Consider the following 26,788-nt stretch of genomic DNA (forward strand, 5'->3'; position numbering starts at 1 on the left):
GGATGGCATCCTTTTTGCCTGCCGAATAGTGTACAGTCCCAAATCCCCATCTTACTGCTTTCTTGGACCATTCTCAATATCATTTGCAGTAGTTTGAGTATGCCAAGAAGCAGACAGAAGGATAGGATTAGATGTGCCAGAGAGTGATTGGGGGTGGGGGGATTTGGCAAAGGTGAAGAAAGCCGTCAGACTGGTGTAATGTCTGTAGAGAGAGGAAAGGAAGGAGGAAAAGGTAGGAGGAGTTTTAGACTACAGCGTGGTTCCAAAAAAGATTCTGTCATGCCGATGGGGAGTCTTCAAGCCAAATTTGTCCACAGGTGTCCTGTGACTAGCTGGAATGAATGTGCCTTAGTACCGTTCGCCACCATGTTCAATAATTGACTGAGAACAGCTCACGGGAAGTGTGGCCTCAGCGTGAACACAGTGGTGAATGCAGAAGAGCAGAAGCTGCAGCTGATAATCAGTAATGCTCCCTGTAGCAGGATTTCTGAGTGGCATATTTCATGGCATGCATGTATGTACACACACCCACACCCACACACCCACACACACACACACACACACACACACACACAGAGTCATTGCTTAAGATGAGTAAATCTTCAGGTTCAATACTAGCAGATGAGAGTATCTGAGGGGCTATATCCAGAGAAAGGGGATTCTGTCGTCTATAATTCAAATTCAAAAAAACGAACACACAGATAGTACACCTAGGGATCAGACTCTACCGTACCATTATTATTATAATTTTTTTCAGAACAGGTTTGTACAGACTTTCTTAGCCAGTTTAAAGAAATTACCCCCAATTTGTGGCTCTGTTTCTGTGTGAAAAAATGTAGCACCAAGTTTCCCACAGCTGACTAAGCACAACTGACTGACAAGTGAGTCTTTAGACCACAACAAAATTATAAACTGAGAACTCCCTGTAGCCAGGAGAGGCCTCTTGGACTCCTTCTGGGCACTTTGAGATATAAATCACCAAGTGTGTGCTCTATCACTCTTTCAGTGGATGATAATTTCAATGTCTAGGTCATCTCAGAACTGCCATTTGTTGATTCTCTTTTCTCCTGAGAGGTGGTCAGTTTTTCCCTTTTTTTATTTTATTTGATTTTGAGGGTTTTTTCATGTTGCTTAATTGAATCATATTCTTTATATTTTGAATATTATGTTGTGAGACACTGGGTCCTGGGATTTTTGTTTTTTTGTTTTTCTTGGCATACAGTCAACCTGATTGTATTCAGACTATAAGTTCTGTCTCATCTTCCTTGGGGGTGGTTTTGATGCCAGCTCTGTTTTCAAAGCTGTTTTTATGCTGTTTGGGTCTGCCAAGTGCATCTGCCACTTAGGGATTAGTTTGGACTTGGGCTATGGTTTAATGTCATATTTTATTCTTAAATGCTTTTCTATGCTTCTTTGGGTCTCTTCAGGATATGTGAAACTCCAGGGTAATCCTGGAACTTATGTTGTTTAATATCCAAAACTAGATATATCTCCTTCTCCATCTCTCTCCTCTCTGGGAATCTCCTCCCGCATCACGCACACACACACACACTCTGGATCCAAAACACTCTTTTCCTCAGTTCTTTTGTCCCAAATGATGGGTTTTTCTCACGGTTTTATCTCCTCATGTTTTTATGCAGTTCTGTGAGAGTGGGACTACCTTAGGGGTAAACGATTGAGAGAAAAGAGTGTGAAAAAAATAACAGGAAATCCCCCCACCTTATTTGGGCCATGGTGGCCCATTTCTCAATTTCTCTGTCCAGAGAGATGAGTCTTTTTTCAGGGTTTTAAGTGCCTGTGATGTCACTGCCACAGCCGTAAAACTCCCCAACTGGCCAGCCCAGTGGGCAGGGATGGGAGAGAAAAGAGAAAGAAGGAAAATGCTAAAAGAAATGGGAATTACTGCACCCATTGTCTGGCATTCTGGAACCTCTTTTCCTGGTTCCATGACTAGAAGTAATGTTTTATTTCTGAGAATTTTTGCTTTCAGCATCCATGGCACAGTTCTGCCAGTTGGGTCTTCCCTTGGTCAAAGCCTAGAGATAAAGGAAGAAAATAAGACCATGAAACTCACTCTCATTACAGATCATTGTCCAGATTTTGAGTTCAGTCCACAGTCTGCTTGCTAATGTTTACTTCTCAGAGTCCTTAGGTAGTTGTCTTTGTATTCTCTCCAGAGATTTTGGTTGTAATCAGTGTGAGAGAAAAATTGTAGTTCGCTTACTCCATTTTGTCTACATGGATGGAGTTTTGGAAGTCTTATCCTCATTTTTGGAGGCCATTTTCTTCTGTGTAAATGATTCTATATTAAAAGTTTTTACTTTCAGAACTTAAAAGATGCTATTCCATTGCCACCTGACTTACATAGTAGTTTCTATTGAAAAGTGAGTTGTCGTCTTGTTGTTGATATTTTGAAAGTAATATGCCTTTTCCCCCTATGATTGCTTTTAAGATGTTCCTTTAGGTTTTTGGCAATTTGGCTATGATATTTCTAGATTTTCTTTGTATTTTTCCTACTCAGGGTTTGCTGAGTTTCTTAAATCTTTGAATTGATTTCTTTCATCAAATTTGGAAAATTATTGGCTATTCTCTGTTCAAATATTGCTTGCCCCATATTCTCTTTCTCCTCTCATCTGGAACTCTATTACACATATGTTAGGCTTTTTGATTCTTTATCCTAGTCCAGATTTGGCAAATGCCACCATAGAATAAAATGAGTAGCAATCATCAGCTAACCTTGGGGGCTCCCCACTCTATGAAATTCTTTGCTCTTTATTCTTCCATATTAATTTTAAAATCACTTTGTCGAGTTCTGTGATAACTTCTCATGGAACTTTTATTGCAATTACATTATACTCATACATTAATATATAGAGAATTGGCATTTTTAAAAATATCAAGGCTTCTTACCCCAAAGTAAGGCATAAATTTTTATTTATTCAAATCCTGTTATATCTATCAATAAGGTTTTATAATTTTCTCCATAAAGGTAACACACATTTTTGTTGGGTATATGTCTTGGTATCCCACAGATATTTGTATTTATATGTTATAACATATTCATAATACGTTACTGTTATGAATGGTAAGATTTTGGGTTTTTTCTTTGTTTTTAGGTTTTGCAGTTATTGCTGGCATGTAAGAGTGTCCATCTCAACTTCAGTAGCATAATGCTATTTATATATGTATTACTATCATGTAAAAATACTTTAACAAAAGGTATATTTCCTGTTTATTTGTTAAAATTGTTTTACTATACCTTTTCTCTATTTTTTCTTTTTCTTTTCTTTTCTCTCTCTCTCTCATTAGTTTTGTTAGAGATTTGACTATTTTATTAGTCTTTCAAAGAATTAGCTTATGGTATTGTGGGATTTTCTACTATTTTTTAATCTTTCAATATTTATTTCCTTTTGATCTGATAATATGCTCACACCTCCTTTTATTTATTTAATCACTTTAGCTCTGTTGACTATTGCTGTGAAAAATGGAGATTTAGCTCACTTAGCTATCTTCTCATCTCTCTTCTTTTCTTCCCAGTATTTGATAACTTTATGAAATAAATATATTTGATAAAGGATATATATTATATTCATATTCATCAATTACATAAATCTATGATATATTAATACATATATAAATATCTTAAAATATCCATTGATTATCATTGTAGCTTTAAATAACATTTTAACTTTAACTTCTTGTTTTCTCCATTTTTGACAATATTTCTTAGTGCTCTGCTCTCTAAGATGAGGATACTAATACTGCTATCCTTTTATCTACTTCTTTCAAGACTCTGCCATTTTGGTAACACATTTACTTTTACCTTATCTTTGGTATTATTTACATTTTGTTCTTCAATCTCAACCAAATCCTCTATGTGTTACTATGGAAATTATCCAAATATTGAAAAGCAATAAAGAGGATTTACATAATTATGACATAGAAAAGTCATTTACTGCTGGGACAAGCTCTATGTAGATTGATATTTTCTACTTTTTAGTCTACTGTCACAACTCCTGGGCCACTCAAAGAAGAATTTTCCTATCATCAACATCCTTGTATGAGAACTCTTTTGTAATATTCAGGCATTTAAGGGACACTCCACATAATATCAGTTGCAATTTTGATATTCACTTATTGAGAAAATTAGTAAGGACAGGAAGTTATTATGAGTTCATTAATGCTTTTAAAAATAATTTTTTAAATAATTTGTTTTGTGTTAATCCCAGAAGCATCTACACCTATTCAAAAAGTATCAGTATATATGTGTATAACGTATGTCATTTATTCAGCCTAAAAATGGAATAGTGTCTAGAATTCTGCAATAACTTATCCTTGGCCCTCATGTTGGGAACCAATTTGAGCTCAGAATGGATTTTACCTTTTTAAACCGTTGTTACAAAAAAAGGAGAAGAGTATGTGACAGAGATAGAATGTGGATCACAAAATATTTTTTTTTTACCTAAAAATTTACTATATGGCCCTTTTCAGAAAAAGTTTGCCAACCCCTGTTTTAGACTAAAGCAAGGCTTCATAGAAGAGGAACAGATTCTAGCTCACTAGGCAGCAAAGGGAAAGAATATCTCAGGCTGAGGAAATTGGACGAGTGAAAGCATAGAGGACTGAGTATGACTGTTAGAAGGATTCATTGGAAATTGAGACAGTGCCATATCTTAAAGCATCTATAAGTGATATTATTCTTAGGTAAACTTCCATGAGCCTAGATAAGAATAATCCACATGTTCTTTGTTTCACTACAACCAAGCGCTGGATTGTATTGTTTGCTAGCAGTGAGTGGGGAGCCTTTTCACTTTAGAATTCATTTGAACCAGACTCACAGAAATATCAGGGATTATATGCAAAAGAACAAGTGTAGATAGAAGAGTTAAGTCCAGAAGACAAATAAAAAATCTCCCCACAAAAGCAAACCCATTAAATTATATGATAAATATTACATATTAACTCTTTTGGATTTTTCTTCTATTTCTTTATTTTAATACAGAGAGGTATAAAAAAGAAACCAAAAAAAAAAGGACCATAATTTCCTGCCTAGATAATCCTTGTACATGAAGAAATGCACACTCGCTGAAAACTGAAAAATAAAAGTATCACTCCCTGTCTTATCTCCACTTCCCCTCCTCTCAAATTATCAGTCATAACAGTTTCGTTTTCTTACAACAAAATGAGTTATTCATATATGTGTATATGTATATGTGTATACATATGTGATTGTGTATGTCTGTGCATGTATGTATACCTAGATATACTTAGAAGGGAACATATTATATCTACCATTCTGGTCATTGCTGTTTTTTCTTTTTCGCTTTTTAAAAACTTAATAATATATCTTGATAGTCTTTTCGTATAGATATATACAGATAAATTTTGTTCTTTGAAAAAAAATTTTTTCTTTTAAATATCGTCACCTGAGCTAACAACTGTTGCCAATCTTCTTCTCCTTCTTCTTCTTTCTGTATTTTCTCCCCAAATCCCCCCAGTTCATAGTTGTATATTTTAGTTTTGGGTCCTTCTAGTCGTGGCATGTGGGACGCCGCCTCAGCATGGCCTGACAAGCAGTGCCATGCCTTCACCCAGGATCCGAACCAATGAAACCCTGGGCTGCCGAAGTAGAACACGTGAACTTAACCACTCGGCCACAAGGTGGCCCTAAAAGAATTTTTATATTGAATTATTTTTAGGCTTATAGGAAAGTTCATCAAATTTTTATGAACCCATAATTCATATATAGTTCATAGAGTTTTTATATACTCTTCATCCAGCTTCCCCTAATGTTAACATTTGACATAACTATAGTACAATTATAGAAACAAGAAAATTAATGGTGATACAATACTATTAACTAACGTATAGGCCCTTTCAAATTTGGCCAGTTTTCCCACTATTGTCCTTTTTTTGCTTTAGGATCCCATCTAAGATTTAGTTATTAGTTATTTAGTTATTTAATTACATTTAGTCATTTAATTAAATTTAGTCATGATATCTCCTTCAATCTGTACTTAGTCTTTCATTCTCTTTCATGACCTTGACACCTTTGAAGAGTCTAGGCCAGTTATTTTATAGAACGTCCCTTTGTCTTATATTTTCTAATAATTAAACTGAAGTTTTCCATTTTTGGCAAAAACACCATTAAAATGATGTTGTAGTGTTCTCAGGGCTTCACATTTCAATATGTCTGCTAAGGTTAACTTTGATCACCAGGGTAAGATGTTGTCTGCCAGGTTTCTCTTCTGTAGAGTTACTATTTTTTAAATTAAGGAATAATTAATATATATATAACATTATATTAGTTTCAGGTGTGTAACATAATGATTTAATGTTTGTATACATTGCAAAACAATCACCACAATAAGCCTAGGTAACATCCATCCCCTTACATAGTAACTAAAAAGTTTTTTCTTGTGATAAGAACTTTTAAGATTTGCTGTCTTAGCAACTTTCAAATATGCAAACGGTATTATTAACTATAGTCACCATGCTGTACACTACATCCCCATGATTTATTTATTCCATAACTACATGTTTGTACCTTTTGACCCCCTTCACCCATTTCACCCACCCCTGCCTCCTGTGGCAACCACCAATCTGTTCTCTGTTTCTATGAGCTTGGTTTTTGCTTTATTAGATTCCACATATGGGAGAGATCATATGGTATTTGTCTTTCTCTGTCTGACTTACTGAGTCACTATTTTTATCTTTATAATTAATTAATATCTTGTGGGGAGATACTTTGAGGCTATCCAAATATCTTTTTTTTAATGTTTTGATACAGCTTTATTTTTTGAGGAGCTTTGATGGCAGGGCCGGTCACCAACTTTACCACATTATAGGTACATGATGATTGTAAGACATCTTGGCTAAAGAAATGTTAAAATGTGAGAAAAAATGTGTTTTAGAATTGAGAAAATATAGTATTTTCTTTCTGTTTTTCAACAAGGAATAAGCCTTGTTAAAGGTAGTATTTTGTAAGGATCTGCCCTCTCTGTATATCAGAATTTTTATTACATTTGTCAACAGGAGTTCAGCCTGGTTCAGATATGTATTTTTTTATTAAGGTAAAATTGGTAAATAACATTGTATAAATTTCAGGTATACAACATTATAGGTTTGACGTCTGTGTACACTACAAGCTAGCCCTTGTGGTCTAGTGCTTAAGACTCGGCACTCTTTTATATTTACTAAGAGTTGGTATTCTGTAAGCAAGATCTGTTCTTCCTCTATATTTTATTTATTTAGTCAATTATTAATTTATATAAGATGACTTATCGGTATTTATTTTATTTTGTGGGTTATAATCCAATGCTATCATTATTGATTTTGTTGTTCACATTGTCTCAGTGTTGGCCACTAGGGGCTCCTTCAGGTTGGCTCCTATGTCCTTTTGACATGCCTTCATCATTTTTTGAGCACTTCCTTACTTTCTGGTATCACAGGATGTCCTAGGCTTATATCTTGTATTTTCTCTGACCTAGCTCTGGCATCAGCTATTTCTCTGAGGAACCCTGGTTCCTTTTACTAGAGAATGATGTTTAGAAACAAAGACCTGAGTACTAGGTGTACTCATTGATGTTATTGGAATGTTATTGCTTCTAGGCCTGCTCAGTAGAGGAAATATATATATCTATATATTGAACACACCCACATATACCTCTATATTTCTGTATCTATCCATCTGTACATATATTAAAAACCATGAGTTATACGTTATACCTTTAATTCCAGTCCATCTCCACAGAGTTTATTATAACTTTCTTCCTTTCCTTATTTGGAATCTCTTTCTGTAACAGATTCTTTACAATTGTTTAACCAGTCCCCATTTGATAGGCATTTAGATTGTTTTCAGTCATTGGCTATTAAAAAGAACACTGCAATGATAATCTTTGTATATATATCTTAGAAAGATTTTGCAAGTGTGTATTAGGAAAAATGTCTAGCAGTGGGCTTGCTTGGTCTAAAGGAAGGTACATTTAAAATTTGGTAGATATTTTTAAACTATCCCCTAGAAATACTATTTGCATATCTAAAAATTATGTTCTTAAGGACACATTTCTTAAAAGCAATCCTAGCCTCTTTACTAATGTCAGTGTCTCTTTTAGTCTTTTCCTGTCACCATTTTAGTGGACTTCTGTTGGGATCCCGAGGTTCCACTATACTCATTGGCATTCACGTTTCCCTTTAATCTAGTTAAATTGATTAATGCAACAATTAGTCTCTAGCCCAGAGTCTTCTGATAGTGTTGTAATTTTTATTCACAGACATTTCCCAACTCTCATTCTCCTTCAACAGCTTCAGTCAAATTATACACATTTGGGCTGATTTCTTTATAACCTAGTTAAGGTTTCATTTCCTTCACTAAACTGAAGATATTTCTCTTCATATTAAAATCAGCTCTCAGCTTAGACATGTCTTTACTCTTTCTGAAATGCGTGTGTTTCCCTCCTAGGCAATTTCTAACTGTTCTCTCTTAATAGCTGCAATTAAAATGCCCCCCTTCTTATTGGATGTACTCACTATTCAAATGGTTCCCCACTAACTGATGGTTTCTCTCTGAATTACAAGAGGCAGAGTTGTTTCAGAGTTCACTTCACTCTGCTTTCACTCTCACATTTCTTTTCTGGATTCCACTAGAACTTCCTCTGTTCTTCCAACCTCTGTTGGATAGTCACCTATGCCTCCCCCATATTATTCACCTAAACTGAACACTTAAAGCAATGAGTATATTATTTGAATGCATTTAACAGCATGGAGTAATAGACATAATCTGGAGGGAAGTTTCTACAAGGAATAATGATAATTAAGGTTGAGTGTATAGGATGAAGACTGATTGTAAGTGGTATTGAAAGGGCCTAAATAATACCTGTTTGAGTCAGACATTTATTAAGGCTTATTGTGTATCAGACACTGAAATGGATGCTAAAAAAGCAGACACAGTACTTTCTCTTTAGCAGATGCTCCCATCTGTCTTTAGAGAGGGAAGTAGAGCTGAACAATGATAGCATGGTTGACGATTGCTGTTACAGGAGCTGATAAAGAGATGGGAGAGACCAGAGGAGAGGGAGCCCAGATGTCTCTACCTTAGGGAGTCAAGGAAGACCTCAGAGAGAAGGCCATTGACCTAGGCTATGAAGAAGAAGAAGGAGGAAGGATATTCCAGGTAGAGATAAAAAGCTTAGAATAACAGGGAACCATGGAATAACATGGTTTGTCAAGTTCTAATGTGACCCAAAGTTCATCAGACTAGTGTTTGAGAAACTCTTTGGGCAAGTGTAAGCAGGTACCATTCAGAAAACATAGTTTTTGTTATAGGATTCAGTCCAATCCTATTCATTTCTAAATTGGCAAAAAAGACTAAAACACTCCCTTTGTGACTATTTTGTTGTCTAGAAATATTCATGTGAAGGGAGAGTGCTTTTTCTGAGTGGCTAAGGACTTGTACCCCTGATCCTTACCCTTAGCTCTTGGAGGGCAGTACTTGTGACTCCAAAAGGGGAAATTGGTGCTGAGTACAATAGAGTAGTGTCAGCTTATTCTAATTGTGAGCATATGAGAATGTGAACAGATTATCAAATCACATGAACAACAAAACATAGAGATTGGACATACTTGAGGAGAACTCAATCAATATTTTAGTGTCAGTCCTCTGAGGCAGCTGCCTCCTGTCCTCCAAGAAAAAAAGCATTCAATGGACAGGGGCCTGTTTGGGGGAGGGTTAAACTGGAATGACATCCTAGGTATTGAGTGATGAAGTTGTTTTAATACCTTATCTTGTTAGAATACTGCAGAGGCACAGTTGGAAGCCAAAATTACTCAGCAAATCGCTGTTTAATTCATAGGTGATACTTGTGGCTTCATAATTTCTATAGAAGAGGAATTTAAAGATGGCTATTAGTTTTGAAAGTAAGGGATAGAGCCATGTCTATAAGTTTTGTTTGTATAGTATTTTACATAAGATTAAGAAAAAGACAATTGTCCCTGTATGTTGGATTGTTGTTTGTCTGTTTTATTTTAAAGTGCCAAGACCTGAGGAAACTAAGTAAAATGACTGTCATTTATATCTTATTGTGAATTCATTGATCTTACCTGTTGGTAATGTAAAGCTGAGATTAGCCTCATTGAAGAAATGGCTTTTCAACAGGTGGAGATCTTAGTCATGTCATCCATATCTTGGAAAACACTCCTAAAAGGACAAGTAAGATTTGAATGTATTTAAGAGAGGAAAAAAGGCATGCCAAATGAGGAGAATAATTAGAGCAAAGGTCAGTGGGGCATGGAATTGTATAATAAGCAGAACTGACTGACGCCAACAAAGAACTCATTGACAACAATAGAGAGGCCTGAAGTGGGGGAGGGGGAGGGGAATTATGGTTGAGTTGTAGAGGACTTGAACTAAGGAAGAAAAAGGTCTTGAAAATCCAGTAAGGTTTTGAGGGTGAGTGAAACTGCTGAAAGTGATTGGGGCAAGATGAATCTGACAGGACGGGAAGACACTAGAAGTAGACAGGCAATTACAGATATTGTTGTGATTATTCATGAAAGTGGAAATGAGAGCCAGGACCAGAATGGTGGCAATAGAAATGAAGGAATGGGATGGGTATGGAACACACGGTAAATAGAGTTCATGGTATCTGGGATCAACCTGACAATGAGCATGTTTCTACTAATGGTTATGGTATTTCTGTTCTCAGAAATATCAAAAATGTGGAATTGAGTGAAATTTTTTGGAAGTGCTGCTAAGCTGATCTATTTTCCAAAACTCACCAGCCAGTCATCTTTCCTGGCCTGGTCTCCTCACACTTTTTCTATCATTTTATTAAAAAAATACAAAACCAAGGGGGTCAGCCCAGTAGCATAGTGATTAAGTTCATGTGCTCCACTTCAGCTGCCCAGGGTTTGCAGGTTTGGATCCTGGGCCTGGACCTACACACTGCTCATCAAGCCATGCTATGGCAGCATCCCACATACAAAATGGAGGAAGATTGGCAGAGATGTTAGTTCAGTGACAAATGTAATTGTTTGGAACATTTGCTGTCAGTTTCCATTCAAGCAAGCAGATACTTAAAGACAACTTTGTACTCTCTTCACTAGAGGGTGCCAATGCCTCCATGTCCTCCAGATGCCTTGGCATCTCATGCAAATATAATTCTAAAGAGCCTTGTCTAGCAGACAGTTGAAGATGAGGAGGAGCTGAGGCTAGAGGGAGATATAAGAGAAAACAAGCTTGGGAGTCGTCTATATAGTGCTGATAGTTGATGCTGTGAAGGTTCTTGAGACTTCTGAAGGATAAAATGGCTGAGGACAAAACCTGAAGAAATGTCCACACATAAAGGTCAGGAAGAAGGGGAAAAAAGGGCAGAGAAGATAGAGGAGAACCAGAAAAGTAGCCTTAAGGAACCCAAAAGAAGACAGTTTCAAGGAGGTGCTGGTCAATGACAGTAGGCGTTGGTGAGAAATTGAGTAGAAAAAGGACTGAGAAAAAAAGCTATTATGGTTAATCAAACAGTGAAGTTGGAAACTAGATTTAGGGTAGGGGTGTGAACTTCAAAAATGAGTGCTAGAGAAAAAGGAATAGACTCTGGTACCTTGAACTTACTTTTTTTTAAATTAATTAATAAATTAATTTTTTATTTTTTTGAGGAAGATTAGCCCTGAGCTAACTGCTGCCAATCCTCCTCTTTTTGCTGAGGAAGACTGGCCCTGAGCTAACATCCATGCCCATCTTCCTCTACTTTCTATGTGGGACACCTACCACAGCATGGCTTGCCAAGTGGTGCCATGTCCACACCTGGGATCCGAACTGGTGAACCCTGGGCTGCAGAGAAACAGAACGTGTGCACTTAACTGCTGTGCCACGGTGCCTGCCCCTGAACTTACTTCTTGAAGTTCTGTGGCAACAAAAGGAAGAAAAGAAACAAAATAGTAACTAGAGAGGCACCAGAAATAGATTAAAAAAAAAAAATCTAGGTAATAATTATTATTGCTAGTTCAAGCAAAAAGAGGAGGATTGGCAACAGATATTAGTTCAGAGCCAATCTTCCTCACCAAAACACAAAACAATTATAGAACCAGCAGTGCCAGATCTTCTGACTTTTCAAGAAAAGCTAGAAATCTAGCTACTTTGTATATCTTCCCATTTTTAAATGTTAGCAATTCAATTTTTTTGTTAACAAATAGAACATACTGTGGACTAGACTTGGTTGCCAATTTGCAACCTCTAGCTGGAATTGGGTGTGTTGCTTTCTAAAACCACCTTGAAATGTACCCCAAACCTAAAGGTAATAGTCCCTTTTAGAAGCCTGTCTGTGTAATTCCTATTGGCAGGAAGCTCATAGGAAGGCTTTTTGTAGTAGCTAATGTTTTCCTTTTGTTGGAATGCTGATTTGAAAGTTACAAGCCTTTCTCTGCTTCTTCCCAGCCAGGTCTCTAGACAAACTTTATAACTTTGCTGATTGCTCGGGACTCCACCTGATATTTGCTCTAAATGCACTGTGCCGTAATCCCAATAACTCCTGGAACAGTTCTAGTGCCCTGAGTCTGTTGAAGTACAGCGCCAGCAAAAAGTACAACATTTCTTGGGAACTGGGTAATGGTAAGTAAGGATGTTATTTCCTCTGAATTGACAAGATAAAGGGTGAAAAATAAGTTGGCCTGGGATATAGTCTCAGACCATCTCTAGTCCACTGGCCCAGAAAACACTTGGGATGTTTGGCTGCTGAGTTGACCTTCCGAATATTAAAAGACCAAATGGTGAAGGACAGTAGATTTAGTGAATCCACACCATTTGAATCTATAGTTATCTCTAGTTACCTCATTCCAAATAGGGGGAAATGCCATATGTGATTTACAACTAACAAATTAATGTTAAACCAGGTACAACCTGTCTGCACCGCCTGAGCTGCATTTTACAATGTGTGTTCTATGGAAAACTGGTCCTACAAGATGACCCTTATAATAATTCAAAAGAGCTTGGTCAAATATATTTGGAGATTGCTCTACAGTATATGTACCTCTTGAAGGTTCACAATACATGTTAGCATATAAAAGGCTCTGAGAAGTCCTGCTGCAATGAAAGCTGTATAACGTTTTTTAACCCAGCATTTCTTAAACCATTTAACCAGTGTTGTTTTCAGGGGTGTGCAACCTATGCAGTCACATAGGGCCCCATGCTTAGAAGAGACCCATGCTTGGTTTAATGTTCTGCTGTCGTCATCTTGAAATTCTTAATTTTTTAACAATGGGACTCACTTTTTCCTTTTGCACGGGGCCCTGCACATTTTGTAGCCCGCCATGTTTAATCATTGAACTGTGTGTGTGTGAGAGAGAGAGAGAGATAGAGACCTATTATCATCCCATGGAACAATATTCCATGGAATGCACTTTGGAGAAATATTGCCTCAATTACACTACTTTTCCTAATGATATATATGTGTGTGTGATATATATGATATTCTATAGATTCTATAACTCCCTAATATTTTTTAAAATTCTTTTATTGATGTCATAATGGTTATAACATCGTGTAATTTCAGGTGTATGTTATTATTTATCAGTTTCTGTATAGACTACATCGTGCTCACCACCAATAGTCCAGTTTTATCTGTCACCATACATATATGCCCCTTTACCACTTTCACCCACCCCCTCCCCCCCTCCCCTCTGGTAACCACTAACCTGTTCTCTTTATCCATGTGTTTTTTGATCTTCCACATATGAATGAAATCATATGGTATTTGGATGACTAATGTTGAGTCAGTTAGTATGGGTGTTAGTTAAAATTATGGATAGTATAAATTTGAAAATACTCTGATTCTCTAATAAAAGACATTTTGGTGGACCTTAGAACAAAACAACTAAGTCTAACAAACCAAGACGTCTCTTAAAATTACTGTTACAAATCGATATCAACATTTTTGTCCATGGCTTCACATATCCATAGCTAACCCATACTTGTTTGAAGCTCTGTGTGTGTGCGTGTGTGCACACATACACGCGCCCGTGTGTATTTATTGCACTCTGGAATTTTAAGTCCTCATAATAAGATAGCAAGGGATGAGGGTCTTATATAAGAATAATTGTCCTATTTTCCTATCAGTAGTCATTAACTGGAATGTAGTCTCAGTTTCTTTTCTTTTGCTCTTTCTTTCTCTCTTCCTCCCCTGGAGTGGGAGAAATTAGGGGAGAGTTAGGGGCCAAATGGAGATCCACTGAGCTGAACTGAAAGATGCTTTGGCTGTAGGGGGTAGAACTGGAGTAGCCTGAGGTTTTTATCTTCCCAACCAGTCTGGGTATCATACATTCTGTGACAAAAACTAGAGTGATGTGATCAGCTTTGAACTTGGCAAAATTACTGCATAGTAGGGAAAGTCCTTTACTGATCCCTTCCCTTCCCATCTTCTATTTCATGCCCCTAAACATTCTTTGGTATTTTATGTTGTCTACTCATCACCCCACTCCTAAAATTACCCTACCCCGATATCAGACACCACACGACTTAGCTCTCTTCCCCAAACAGAGCAAAATATTCTTCAAACAGTGCATTCCCCCAAACAAGGCATTATACCTTTCATGAGGGACCAATTAGATACAATGTTTAAAGTGGGTGAGTGTAAGACTGTAAGGAGTGTAAGGGCCTCTGGTGAATTAGAGAATACATGCTCTGCCTAAAGGCTTTGTTTGTTTGTTTTCTTTTTAAAATATTGTGCTACCGAAATGAAATTGGTTGTAAAAAAATCTTAGCTAGTTATAAATAAGCCCTAAGCAATTAAAAGTTACTTACAAGTGATTGATGGGGATATTCCTCCAGGGTTTTTGGCATCTCTGAATGTGGGAGCTTGTTAAACTTAATAAATCTTTAATTGGTATAACTGGAGTGATTTGGGGGTGCAGGTGGGTAGGGAGAGAATATACACATCCTTCTGTAGATACCCGTCTATTCCAGACAACTGAGAGCCTGCCCCTCCTCACCCACCTGCTTCCCCCCAGCTATGCCAAATAGTTTGGAGACAGAGCTAATTACTTTAAAATAATGTTATTTAGTCACCTTAGCCACACAACACTTGATTCCCTTCATCATCTTTTTAAGTGCCTCTTCAGAGCTTAACGAAAACAAAGTATCATTTCTGAGGAGGCAAATCACAATCACAGGTGAGAAAATAGGTGGGGATATAGATAGGAATAGATAGGAAAATAACCAAATCTATGAATTTAAAAATTCAATCAAATTGAAAGTATGTGGTAATGATTTTGTGAGTATTTCTATCAAGGCAGATACAGATGAGTTTTGAAGCTCTAGTCAAGAAGACTAGAGTTGGTTCATTTTTCCCTCCTTGCTTTTATTTTAAAAACTACATTTCTGTTTTTTAATATGACTAATAAATAATCTGCCCAACTCAACATACCTTTTTGGGTTTGAAGATTTATTTTGCTGCTTCTTTTAATTCTTTCTACATGAATGAATGTGCTAGAATCATATTCCTTAAGATTTCTAGTGTGTTCTTCTCACAACATTCTGTGTTGTGTATTCAGGTCCTTTTCCCTCAAAATTATCTGCATGGTCATCTTCCTGGCCTAGACTCATCTCTCCAATCTTTTATCCATTTTCTTCTTTGTAACCTTATCTTTTTGGACAGAGGGAATAGTTTAATCATTATTTCCAGATATGGGGAGGGACAATAGAACTGGTCAGTCCTCTTGTCACTCATCTTCCCACATACTCACATCCTGTGAGCAAGCATTTTATCTCTTAGCAAATCTAACGTTGGAAAAACCAAAGTAGACATTTCTTTGGTTGTTTCTCCTAGAGTAGCTAAACTTCAAGGGACTAAATTACTTTTTTTTTCCTCCTTTGAAATCAGTGAATAATATGGGCTACAGACCACAAAAGCAAGATACACCCAATATCAAGAGGTAAAGACTAAGAAAGTTTAGCATGTCAAAGTCTATGAAAGAATGACTTTCTTGATACAGGATTTTTAACAACTACATTTTGTGGAAATAAAATGTTTCCTTAAATGTAATAAATTATAAACTCTGCATTTGATTAATGCTAGGTGATAACTGTAATTATTTGCATTTTTATTAATCACTGGTGAATCTAAAGTAAGGAAGAACTAGAGGATTTTGAAGCAGGGTTTCAAATCCTAGAAGTGTAGAATAAGATAGTCTTATTAGGATAAGTCTCAATAAGATAGAATAGTCCAACTCTGCTCCAGGGAGATATTGTTTGTTCTCTAGAGGGCCATCCTTAACAAAAAGCCTCTGAAGATAATGCAGCATCTCTAACTGAACTCTACATTTATGAAATTGCCCCTCAAATTAAGTGTGCTTCCCAATTAGATCAACTCATTTCTGTGAACAGATAAAAGCTACTATAATTAATTACTGAATCAGTGTCATATATTCATACCTACACCTGACCTATACATTCACCAGTTATCTTATGATTTTAGTTGTATGGCTCAATTCCCTGGAACTTGATGTCTGCTAAGTGATTCATGAAATCAAATTTCTGACCTTACACAATTTAGCCCCTTAGAGATGATGATTCTGGCAGCTCAGCTTTATTTATTCATTCATTTACTCAATATTTCTTAAGCATTTAGTCTGTGTTTATGTGGATAAATGTATGATGTATTTATGTCTAGCTGTTTATACATTTTGAACATGTATATTTGTGTAGATATAATAGTTATCGCCTTGTGAAGGCCAAGCAGAGTTGAGCCACCATCACATTACCAATTGTTTATGAGGCTAGGTCATAGCCCAGAACTTGAGAGAACTGTATTTTCATAGAATAGAGTTTTGATGGTTAGGGAAGGAGAAGAGAGGAAAGAGAAGGAGAGAGGAAGATGAGAAGCCATATATAGTTTCTTTAACTTCTTACTTCTCTTCTTTCCCTCTCCCTGCCTGCTTCTTACCATCATCACCTTCATCTTCTTAATTTTTTCTCCACATACATACTCTCATGCTATTTAGTCATTTAATTTGTATTTAATATTTAATATATACATATTGAGCACCTGCTATGCAAAATATTGTGCCAAGTGCTAGAGTGGGAGTTGGAGGATATCCTTAAAATCCTTCTCTGCCCACTACTGTATTTCTTGGTGGAGTACACTGTGATAGCCAGTAAATATAAAGAGTAAGGAATTCTCAGTCTCTAGGAACTTATTATCTAAATGTAAAGGCAAGATAAATTCAAGATTATTGAACTATTAAACCCTCATATATTAAAACTGGAAGGAGCCCTTAGAGTTAGAAATGAGTATAGAATAAATCAAGGAAGTTATTAAACTAACAAATAATATACTATAAAAATATACATTAATGCACAGAAGTGTTCATAAATTCATGACTTACATTTTCAAGCACTGAAATTAATTACCTTTGATTAGTAAGAGAATTTATTGATGTTTGAAGTGCATCAGCTCTTTATTTGATTCATTGTCATAGTGGAGAACTATGTTCTCTCATAAACATGGTTTAGTGTTAGAACTTATGGCATAACTGTTTAGGGTTAGTTAGATAGTTCAGGAAAGCTTAGGTGGGATAGCTGCTGTGTGTGGACGTTTGATGAATCATTGATATGACCAAGATGGTCTATTTTGTTGTTCTCACTGATATGAGCCACCGCTGAGAAGCAATTAACACTTGAAGGAACATAGTAAATAATTGCTACCTTCCACTCATTTCTTAAACTCAACTTTGTTTGCTCAGAACAGGAGGTGATGAAAGAGAACACATCTAACTGACATGGTCCAATAGAACTCTTGCCAGCTCTTCTTAAATATTTTAAAAACCTGTCAGTAACTTGTAAAAACTAAGACTGAATCTGTTGTTCTGACTTACCTCCTTGACACACCAATGACTTCTCTGTCCATATGTGGTTGACAAAGGACAGAAAACCTACTTTGGTCATTTTTTGGTTTTGAGTAATGGACATGCACCAATAGTGACTGTTCACAGCATATGAGGCTAACTTCATATCTCATTTAAAAGACTGTGAGCTGATTCATGGAGTGACGTCAGCATCATGGTGGAATGAGCTTGCCCAGGACTCTCTCCCCTCCAACATACAACAAAAAGGAGCAACCATATTCCAACAGAAAATATCCTAATAGCACAGGAATCCTCACAGAGTCACGGCAGCCAAACAACAGAGGGCAGAGAGGCTGGACCCCCCCTTAGAGGAGCTGGAATGGGGTAAGAGAGAACTTCACTCCCTCTCCTAAAATCTGGCATCACTGCTGTGGGAGGCTCCATGAGGGAAGGAGTATGGGAGGGGTTGCACATCTGCAGGATCACCCAGGACTCCCTAGCGCCCTTGCAGCCTAGGGAGAAGCCCTCTAATGGGGTGAAAGCTTTCATGTGGAGTGACCTGATCAAGCCAAGACCCCAAGAAACCAGACAGTGAGAGCTAATCAGGAAACCAGGGACTGCACTCAAGAGAAAGTGCCCCCCTCACCCGCGCTGTGCTGTGCCATCTTGGCTGAAGGAGGAGGGCTCAGAATATGTGGCTCTTGACCCCCATCGAGTGGCCATAGGCTGTAACTGCAACCGAATAATATCACAATGGGAAAAACTCGTACTTCCAGCATCAAGCAGTTCATCAAGACTCCAGACCACAGAGAAAACAAATACCCAGAATTCTGTCCTTAGGACTCAGAAATGAGTAAACTAAACAACAATGAATTTAGAATAGCTATTGTCAAAAAACTCAATGAGGTAAAAGAGAATATAGAGAAACAATTCAATGAGTTCAGGAGCTACTTCACAAAAGAGATTGAAACTATAAAGAAGAATCAATCAGAAATACTAGAGATGAAAGACACAATGGAAGAGATAAAACAAAATATGGATTCTCTGAATGCTCGTGTGGACACCATAGAGGAACAAATCAGCATAATCGAAGATAGACATGTTGAATTGATCCAGACAGAGGAGGAGAGAGAACTGAGACTAAAAAGAAATGAAGAAAGTCTCAGAGAAATATCCAACTCAGTGAGGAAATGCAACATAAGAATTATAGGTATTCTGGAAGGTGAAGAGAAGGAGAATGGAGCAGAAAGCAAGCTCAAAGAAATAATAGCAGAGAACTTCGCAAATCTAGGGAATGTGTGTGGAGGACGCTTTCAGATCTCCTAGATGTGTCAATGTAAAAAGACCTACTGCAAGGCATATAGTAGTAAAAATGGCAAAAATGAATGACAAAGAAAGAATACTCCGGTCAGCAAGGCAGAAGAAAATAACCTACAAAGAAACCCCTATCAGACTTTCAGCAGATTTCTCTGCAGGAACCTTACAAGCTAGGAGAGAATGGAATGACATATTCAAAACTTTACAAGATAAAAATCTTCAGCCAAGAACACTCTATCCAGCAAAAATATCCTTCAGATATGAGGGAGAAATTAAATCTTTCCCAGACAAATGAAAGGTAAGGGACTTCGTAGCCATGAAATCTTCAAGAAGGCCCTCATACCTGAAAAAAAAAGGGAGAAAGGGGTCACAAAACACAGAGTAAGGAGACAAATAGATAGAATCAGAATAGGATAGCAAATATTCATCTATAGCATTAGGATAAAGGGAAGGAAAACACCAAAAACAAAGACAACCTTGTCACTTTAACCACAAACTCACAACACAAGTTGGAATAAGATATGAGAATAATAACTTAGGAGGGAAGGAGGTAAGGGACTGAATTCGTTTAGACTAAGGAAATAAGAGGCCATCAGAGAATGGACTATGTTATGCATGAGATTCTGAATACAAACTTCAGGATAGCCAATAAACTAAAAAGCAGATCAGAGACACAAAAAATAAATAAGGAAAAAACTAAGAAACACAGCATAAGAAGCTGCAGAAGTCAATGGGTAGACCAAAACACACAGGACGAGAAACAAAGGAAATGCAGGAAAACTGGAAAACGAGTGACAGAATGACAGCATTAAGCCCGCATAGATCAATAATCACCCTCAGTGTAAACAGATTGAACTCTCCAATAAAAAGACACAGAGTGGCAAGATGGATTAAAGAACAAGATCCAACCATGTGTTGTCTCCAGGAAACACACCTCAGCTCCAATGACAAATACAGGCTCAGAGTGAAGGGGTGGAAGATGATACTCCAAGCTAATGGCAAACAAAAGAAAGCAGGTGTCATAATACTTATATCAGAAAAAGTAGATTTCAAGATAAGGCAGGTAAAGAGAGACAAAAGAGGGGCAATATATAATGATCAATGGGACACTACATCAAGAAGAAATAACCCTTATAAATATCTATGCACCCAACATAGGAGCACCAAAGTTCATAAAGCAACTATTAACAAACCTAAAAGAAGATAGCAAAAATGACACAATAATAGTAGGGGACCTCAACATCCCACTCACGTCATTAGACAGATCATCCAGATGGAAAATCAAAAAGGAAACAGTGGAATTAAATGAAAAGCTAAAACAGTTGGACTTAATAGACATATATAGAACACTCCATCCCAAAACAGCAGAATACACATTCTTCTCAAGTGTACATGGAACATTCTCAAGGATAGACCATATGTTGGGAAACAAGGCGAGCCTCTACAAATTTAAAAAAATTGAAATAATAATAAGCATCTTCTCCGATCATAATGCTATATAGCTAGAAATTAATTACAAGAAAAAAGCTGAGAAAGGGACAAAGATGTGGAGACTAAAACAATATGCTATTGAAGAAGCAATGGATCATTGAAGAAATTAAAGAAGAAATCAGAAAATATCTGGAGACAAATGAAAACGATAACATGCCATACCAACTCATATGGGATACAGCAAAAGCTGTATTAAGAGGGAAATTCATCGTAATTCAGGCACACCTTAACAAACAAGAAAAATCCCAAATAAACAATCTCAAATTACACCTAACTGAATTAGAAAAAGAAGAACAAACAAAGCCCAAAGTCAGCAGAAGGAGAGAAAGAATAAAAATCAGAGCAGAAATAAATGCTATTGAGACAAAAAAGGCTGTGGAAAGGATCAATGAAAGAAGGAGCTGGTTATTTGAGAAGATAAATAAAATTGACAAACCCCTAGCCAGACTTACAAAGAAAAAAAGAGAGAAAGCTCAAATAAATAAAATCAGAAATGAAAGAGGAGAAATAACAACAGAATCCACAGAAGTACAATGGATTATAAGAGAATACTACAAAAAACTATATGCCAACCAAATGGGTAACCTAGAGGAAATGGATAAATTCTTAGACTCTTACAACCTGCCAAAGGTGAATCAAGAAGAAACAGACAATCGGAATAGACCAATCACAAGGAAAGAGATTGAAACAGCAATCAAAAACATCCCAAAGAATAAAACCCCAGGACCAGATGGCTTTCCTGTAGAATTCTACCAAACTTTCAGAGAGGATTTAATACCTATACTTTTCAAGCTATTCCAAAAAATTAGGGAGGGTGGAACACTTCCTAACACATTCTATGAGGCCAACATCATGCTGATACCAAAGCCTGACAAGGACAGCACGAAAAAGGAGAATGACAGGCCAATATTGCTGATACACGTAGATGTAAAAGTTCTGAACAAAATTTTGGCCACCAGAATTCAGCAATTCATCAAAAGGATCATACATCATGATCAAGTGGAATTCATACCAGGGACACAGGGATGGTTCAACATCCACAAATCAATCAACGTGATACACCACATCAACAAACTGAGTCATAAAAACCTCATGATCATCTCAATAGATGCAGAGAAAGCATTTGACAAGATCCAACAGCGATTTATGCTAAAAACTCTTAACAAAATGGGGATAGACGTTAATTACCTTAACATAATAAAGGCCGTATATGACAAACCCACAGCCAACATCATACTCAATGGGCAAAAACTGAAAGCCATCCCCCTGAGAAAAGGAACGAGACAAGGATGCCCTCTGTCATCACTCTTATTCAACATAGTACTGGAGGTTTTGGCCAGAGCAATTAGGCAAGAGAAAGGAATAAAAGGAATCAAATAGGGAGTGAAGAAGTGAAACTCTCACAGTTTGCAGACAGCATGATCTCATATATAGAAAGCCCCAAAGAATCCATTGGAAAACTATTAGAAATAATCAACAACTACAACAAAGTTGCAGGGTATAAAATCAACTTACATAAATCAGTAGCATTTCTATACTCTAATAACGAATGAACAGAGAAAGAACTCAAGAACACAATCCCAACAAAAAGAATAAAATACCTTGGGATGAATTTAACTAAGGAAGTGAAAGACCTATAAAACTTTCCTGAAAGAAATTGATGATGACATAAAGAGATGGAAAGACATTCCATGTACATGGATTGGAAGAATAAACGTAGTTAAAATGTCCGTTGTACCTAAAGCAATCCACAGATTCAACGCAATCCCAATCAGAATCCCAATGACATTCTTTACAGAAATAGAACAAAGAATCCTAAAATTTATAAGGGGCAACAAAAGACCCTGAATTGCTAAAACAATCCTGAGAAAAAAGAACAAAGCTGGAGGCATCACAATCCCTGACTTCAAAACATACTACAAAGCTACAGCAGTCAAAGCAGCATGGTACTGGTACAAACACAGGTGCACAGATCAATGGAGCAGAATTGAAAGCCCAGAAGTAAAACCACACATCTATGGACAGCTAATCTTCAACAAAGGAGCTGAGGGCATACAATGGAGAAAAGAAAGTCTCTTCAACAAATGGTGCTGGGAAAACTGGACAGCCACATGTAAAAGAATGAAAATTGACCATTCTTTTTCACCATTCACAAAAATAAATTCAAAATGGATCAAAGACCTAGAGGTAAGACCTGAAACCATAAGGCTTCTAGAAGAAAACATAGGCAGTACACTCTTTGACATCACTATCAAAAGGATCTTTTTGGACACCATGTCTTCTCAGGCAAGGGAAACAATAGAAAGAATAAACAAATGGCACTTCCTCAGACTAAAGAGCTTCTCCAAGGCAACAGAAAACAGGATTGAAACAAAAAAACAACCCACCAATTGGGAAAATATTTGCAGGTCATATATCCTACAAAGGGTTAATCTCCATACTATATAAAGAACTCACACACTTCAACTACAAAAAAAATCAAACAACCCGATCAAAAAATGGGCAGGGGACATGAACAGACATTTCTTCAAAGAAGATATACGGATGGCCAATAGGCACATGAAAAGATGCTCATCATCACTGATCACCAAGGAAATGCAAATCAAAACTACACTAAGATATCACTTTATACCCATCAGAATGGCAAAAATAACCAAAACCAAAAGTAACAAATGTTGGAGAGGTTGTGGAGAAAAAGGAAACCTCTGGTTCCTTTTTACACTGCTGGTGAGAATGCAAGCTGGTGTAGCCACTATGGAAAACAGTATGGAGACTTCTCAAAAAATTAAAAATAGAAATACCATATGACCCAGCCATCCCACTTCTGGCTATCTATCCAAAGAACTTGAAATCAGCAATTCCAAAAGTCCGTTGCACCCCTGTTTTCATTGCAGCATTATTTACAATAACCAAGACATGGAAGCAACCTAAGTGCCCACTAACTGATGATTGGATAAAGAAGATATGGTGTGTATATATATATACAATGGGATATTACACAGCCGTAAAAAAGGATAAAATTGTCCCATTCACAACAACATGGACGGACCTTGAGGATATTATGTTAAGTGAAATAAGCCAGATAGAGAAAGACAGTCTCTGTATGACTCCACTCACATGTGGAAGTTAAACATGTAGACAAAGAGAAGAGATTAGTGGCTACCAGGGGAAAGGGGGGATAGGAGGTGGGCACAAAGGGTGAAGTGGTACACCTACAACACGACTGACAAACAACAATGCACAACTGAGATTTCACAAGGTTGTAAACTATCATAATCTCAATAAAAAGTTAAAAAAAAAAAAGACTATGAGCCACCATTCTAACTATATGACATTTTGGAAAAAAATAAAGCTATAGAAAGTGAGTAAACAGACCAGTGGTTTCCAGGAGTTAAGGGGAAGGAGGGAAGGATGAATAGGTGGAGCACAGGGTATTTTTATGGGTGGACTTGTTTTGTATCATATTGTAATGACACATACATGACATCATGCATTTATCAAAACCCGTACAGCCTTACAACGCAAAGAGTAAATTGTAAACTATGGATTTTCCTTATGATAATCTATCAGTATTGGTTCAATTGTAACAAATGTATCATACCAAGGCAAGATTGTACTAATAAGGGAAATCATATGTGTGGATGGAAAGCCGGGGTATATCGGAACTCAGTGTACCATCTACATAATTTTCTGTAAAACTAAAATTGCTCTAAAAAATAAAAATAAAGTCTATTAATTATGAAAACAAAGCCATAGTGTAGACCTACTTCTTGGAACTATGAATATCATTTATTGTGTTGTTTCACTTCGTATTAGGAACAACACAAGAATCAGTTTAAAGCATACTATTGGGCAAAGGATCTGAGTAGACATTTCCCAAAGAAGAAATATAAATAGCCAATAAACATGTGAAAAGATATTCAACATCATTAGCTATCAGGGAAAAAAAAATCAAAACCACAATGAGAAAGTACCTCACATCCACTAGGATGGCCACAGTCATAAAGGAAAATAACAACTGTTGGCAAGGCTGTGGAGAAATTGGAACCCTCACACACTGCTGATGGGAATGTAAAATAGTGCCATCACTTTGGAAAACAGTCTGTCAGTTCCTCAAAAAATTAAACATAGAGTTACATATGACCTAGCAATTCCACTCCTAGATATATGTATCTAAGCGAAATACAAACATATGACCACACAAAAACTTCTACACAAATATTCATAGTAACATTATTCATAATATCCAAAAAGTGGAAATCAACTAATGAATGGATAAAGAAATTGTGTTATAGCCATAAATGGAATATTATTTGACCATAAAAAGAAATGAGGTACTGATACATGTTACAACATGGATGAACATTGAAAAGATTATGCTAAATGAAAGAACCCAGTCACAAAAGAACATGCTGTATGATTCTCTTTATATGAAATATCCAGAATAGGCAAATCTAAAGAGACAGAAAGTAAATTAGTGGTTGCATAGGGATAAGGGTGATGGGGATGAGGGATGACTACTAAAGGACATGACCTTTCTTTTTGGGTTGATGAAAATGTTCTAGAATTTATTGCAGTGATGGTTGCACAACTGTGTGAATATACTTAAAACCATTGAATTATATACATTAACTTGGTGGATGGTATACTAAATAAATTATATCTCAATACTACTGTTACCAAAAAAAAACCTATTGTGTGTTAATGTTTTCTATTTTAAAGGGCATACAATGCATATTCCCTGACACTGGTTGGTGACAAAAGACTTGAGTTACTTCCTTAGAAGGTTTACACTTGTAATTATCAACATTGTCATCCTATATTTGCATAATATTTAGTTTACATAGCACTTCCAAATAATCTTCTATTTGGATCTCAAAATGCTAAATAAAGTGCCTAATAAAGTAAATATTATACAGGTGAGGAAACATTGAAAAAGGTGAAGCGAATTGCTAAATACAGCAGTGAGTGCTAAATCTGTCAGGAACTTGAGACTTCTAACAGAAAAGGAGATACTTTTTCTACTACCCTACAGGATTTTTTTTTTTAATGCTGTTAAAACTTCTTGGCTTTCTTCACTTCATTCAACAGATATTTATTGACTTCCTAGTATGTGCCAAAGGCACTGTACTAGTTTTAAAAGATACAACAGTAAATAACAGATAAATATCCTTGCCTACATCCTAATAGAGGAGATGGATGATAAATAGGACTGAAAACAGTTTATCATTATCCTCTCTCACACAACATTTTTGCCTGTTAGTCATTCAAATTGAAGCATTCGACTTGACCTTATTGCTTTTCTAACAATGAATTGATATATCCCTCCCTCTCTACACTACTCCTTCCCTCCCTCCCTCCCTCCCTCCTATCTTTCCTCTTTATTTTATAATTCAATGATACTTAGAAAATTTACAGACTTGTACAACCATTTCCACAGTCCAATTTTAGAACATTTCCATCACTCCAAAAATAACCGTCGTGCCAATTTATAGTCAGTCCCTGTAACCATTCTCAGTCCCAGGAAACACTAATCTGCTTTCTGTCTTTATAGATTTGTTTTTTATGGATACTTCTTATAACTGGAATCATACAATATGTAGTCTTTTGCATCTGGCATCTTTCGCTTAGCATGTTTTTGAGGTTTATCTATACTGTAGCATGTAAAAGTAGTTCATTCTTTTTATTGCTGAGGAGTATTCCAATCTATGGATATATGTCACATTTTGCTTTTCTATTCACCAGATGGTGGACATTTGGTTTGTTTCTACTTTTTGGCTATGATAAATAATGCTGCTATAAATATTCACATGCAAGTCTTTGTGTGGATATATGCTGTCATTTCTGTTAGGAAGATACTTGGAAGGGAATGGAGTTGCTAGTTCATATGGTAAATTTATGTTTATTTTTTAACAAACTGCCAAACTATTTTCCAAAGTAGCTTTGCCATTTTACATTTTCACCAGCAATGTATGAGATTTCCGGTTTTCCTGTATCTTTGGAAACACTTGTTAATGTCTATCTTTTTTATTATAGCCCTACCAGTGGGTTTGAAGTAGTATCTTAATATGGCTTTAATTAGCACTTCTGTAATGATGAATGATGTTGAGTATCTTTTCATGTGCTTATAAGTCATTCTTACACCTTC

The 26,788-nt window shown here is 36.5% G+C and overlaps 1 protein-coding gene across 3 annotated transcripts in view; it reads left to right on the top strand.

Annotated features, from left to right (window-relative positions):
• Nucleotides 1-26,788, top strand: part of HPSE2 (heparanase 2 (inactive)) — a 602,725-nt gene that overhangs the window by 337,800 nt on the left and 238,137 nt on the right. For all 3 annotated transcript variants that reach the window (XM_044752780.2, XM_070485653.1, XM_070485651.1), the window contains exon 4: nt 12,431-12,604. In XM_044752780.2, coding sequence (XP_044608715.1) covers nt 12,431-12,604 — 174 coding nt within the window. The remainder of the gene's footprint in view (nt 1-12,430; nt 12,605-26,788) is intronic.

This window comes from Equus asinus, chromosome 2, assembly GCF_041296235.1.
Source record: "Equus asinus isolate D_3611 breed Donkey chromosome 2, EquAss-T2T_v2, whole genome shotgun sequence".
Classification (NCBI taxonomy): domain Eukaryota; kingdom Metazoa; phylum Chordata; class Mammalia; order Perissodactyla; family Equidae; genus Equus; species Equus asinus.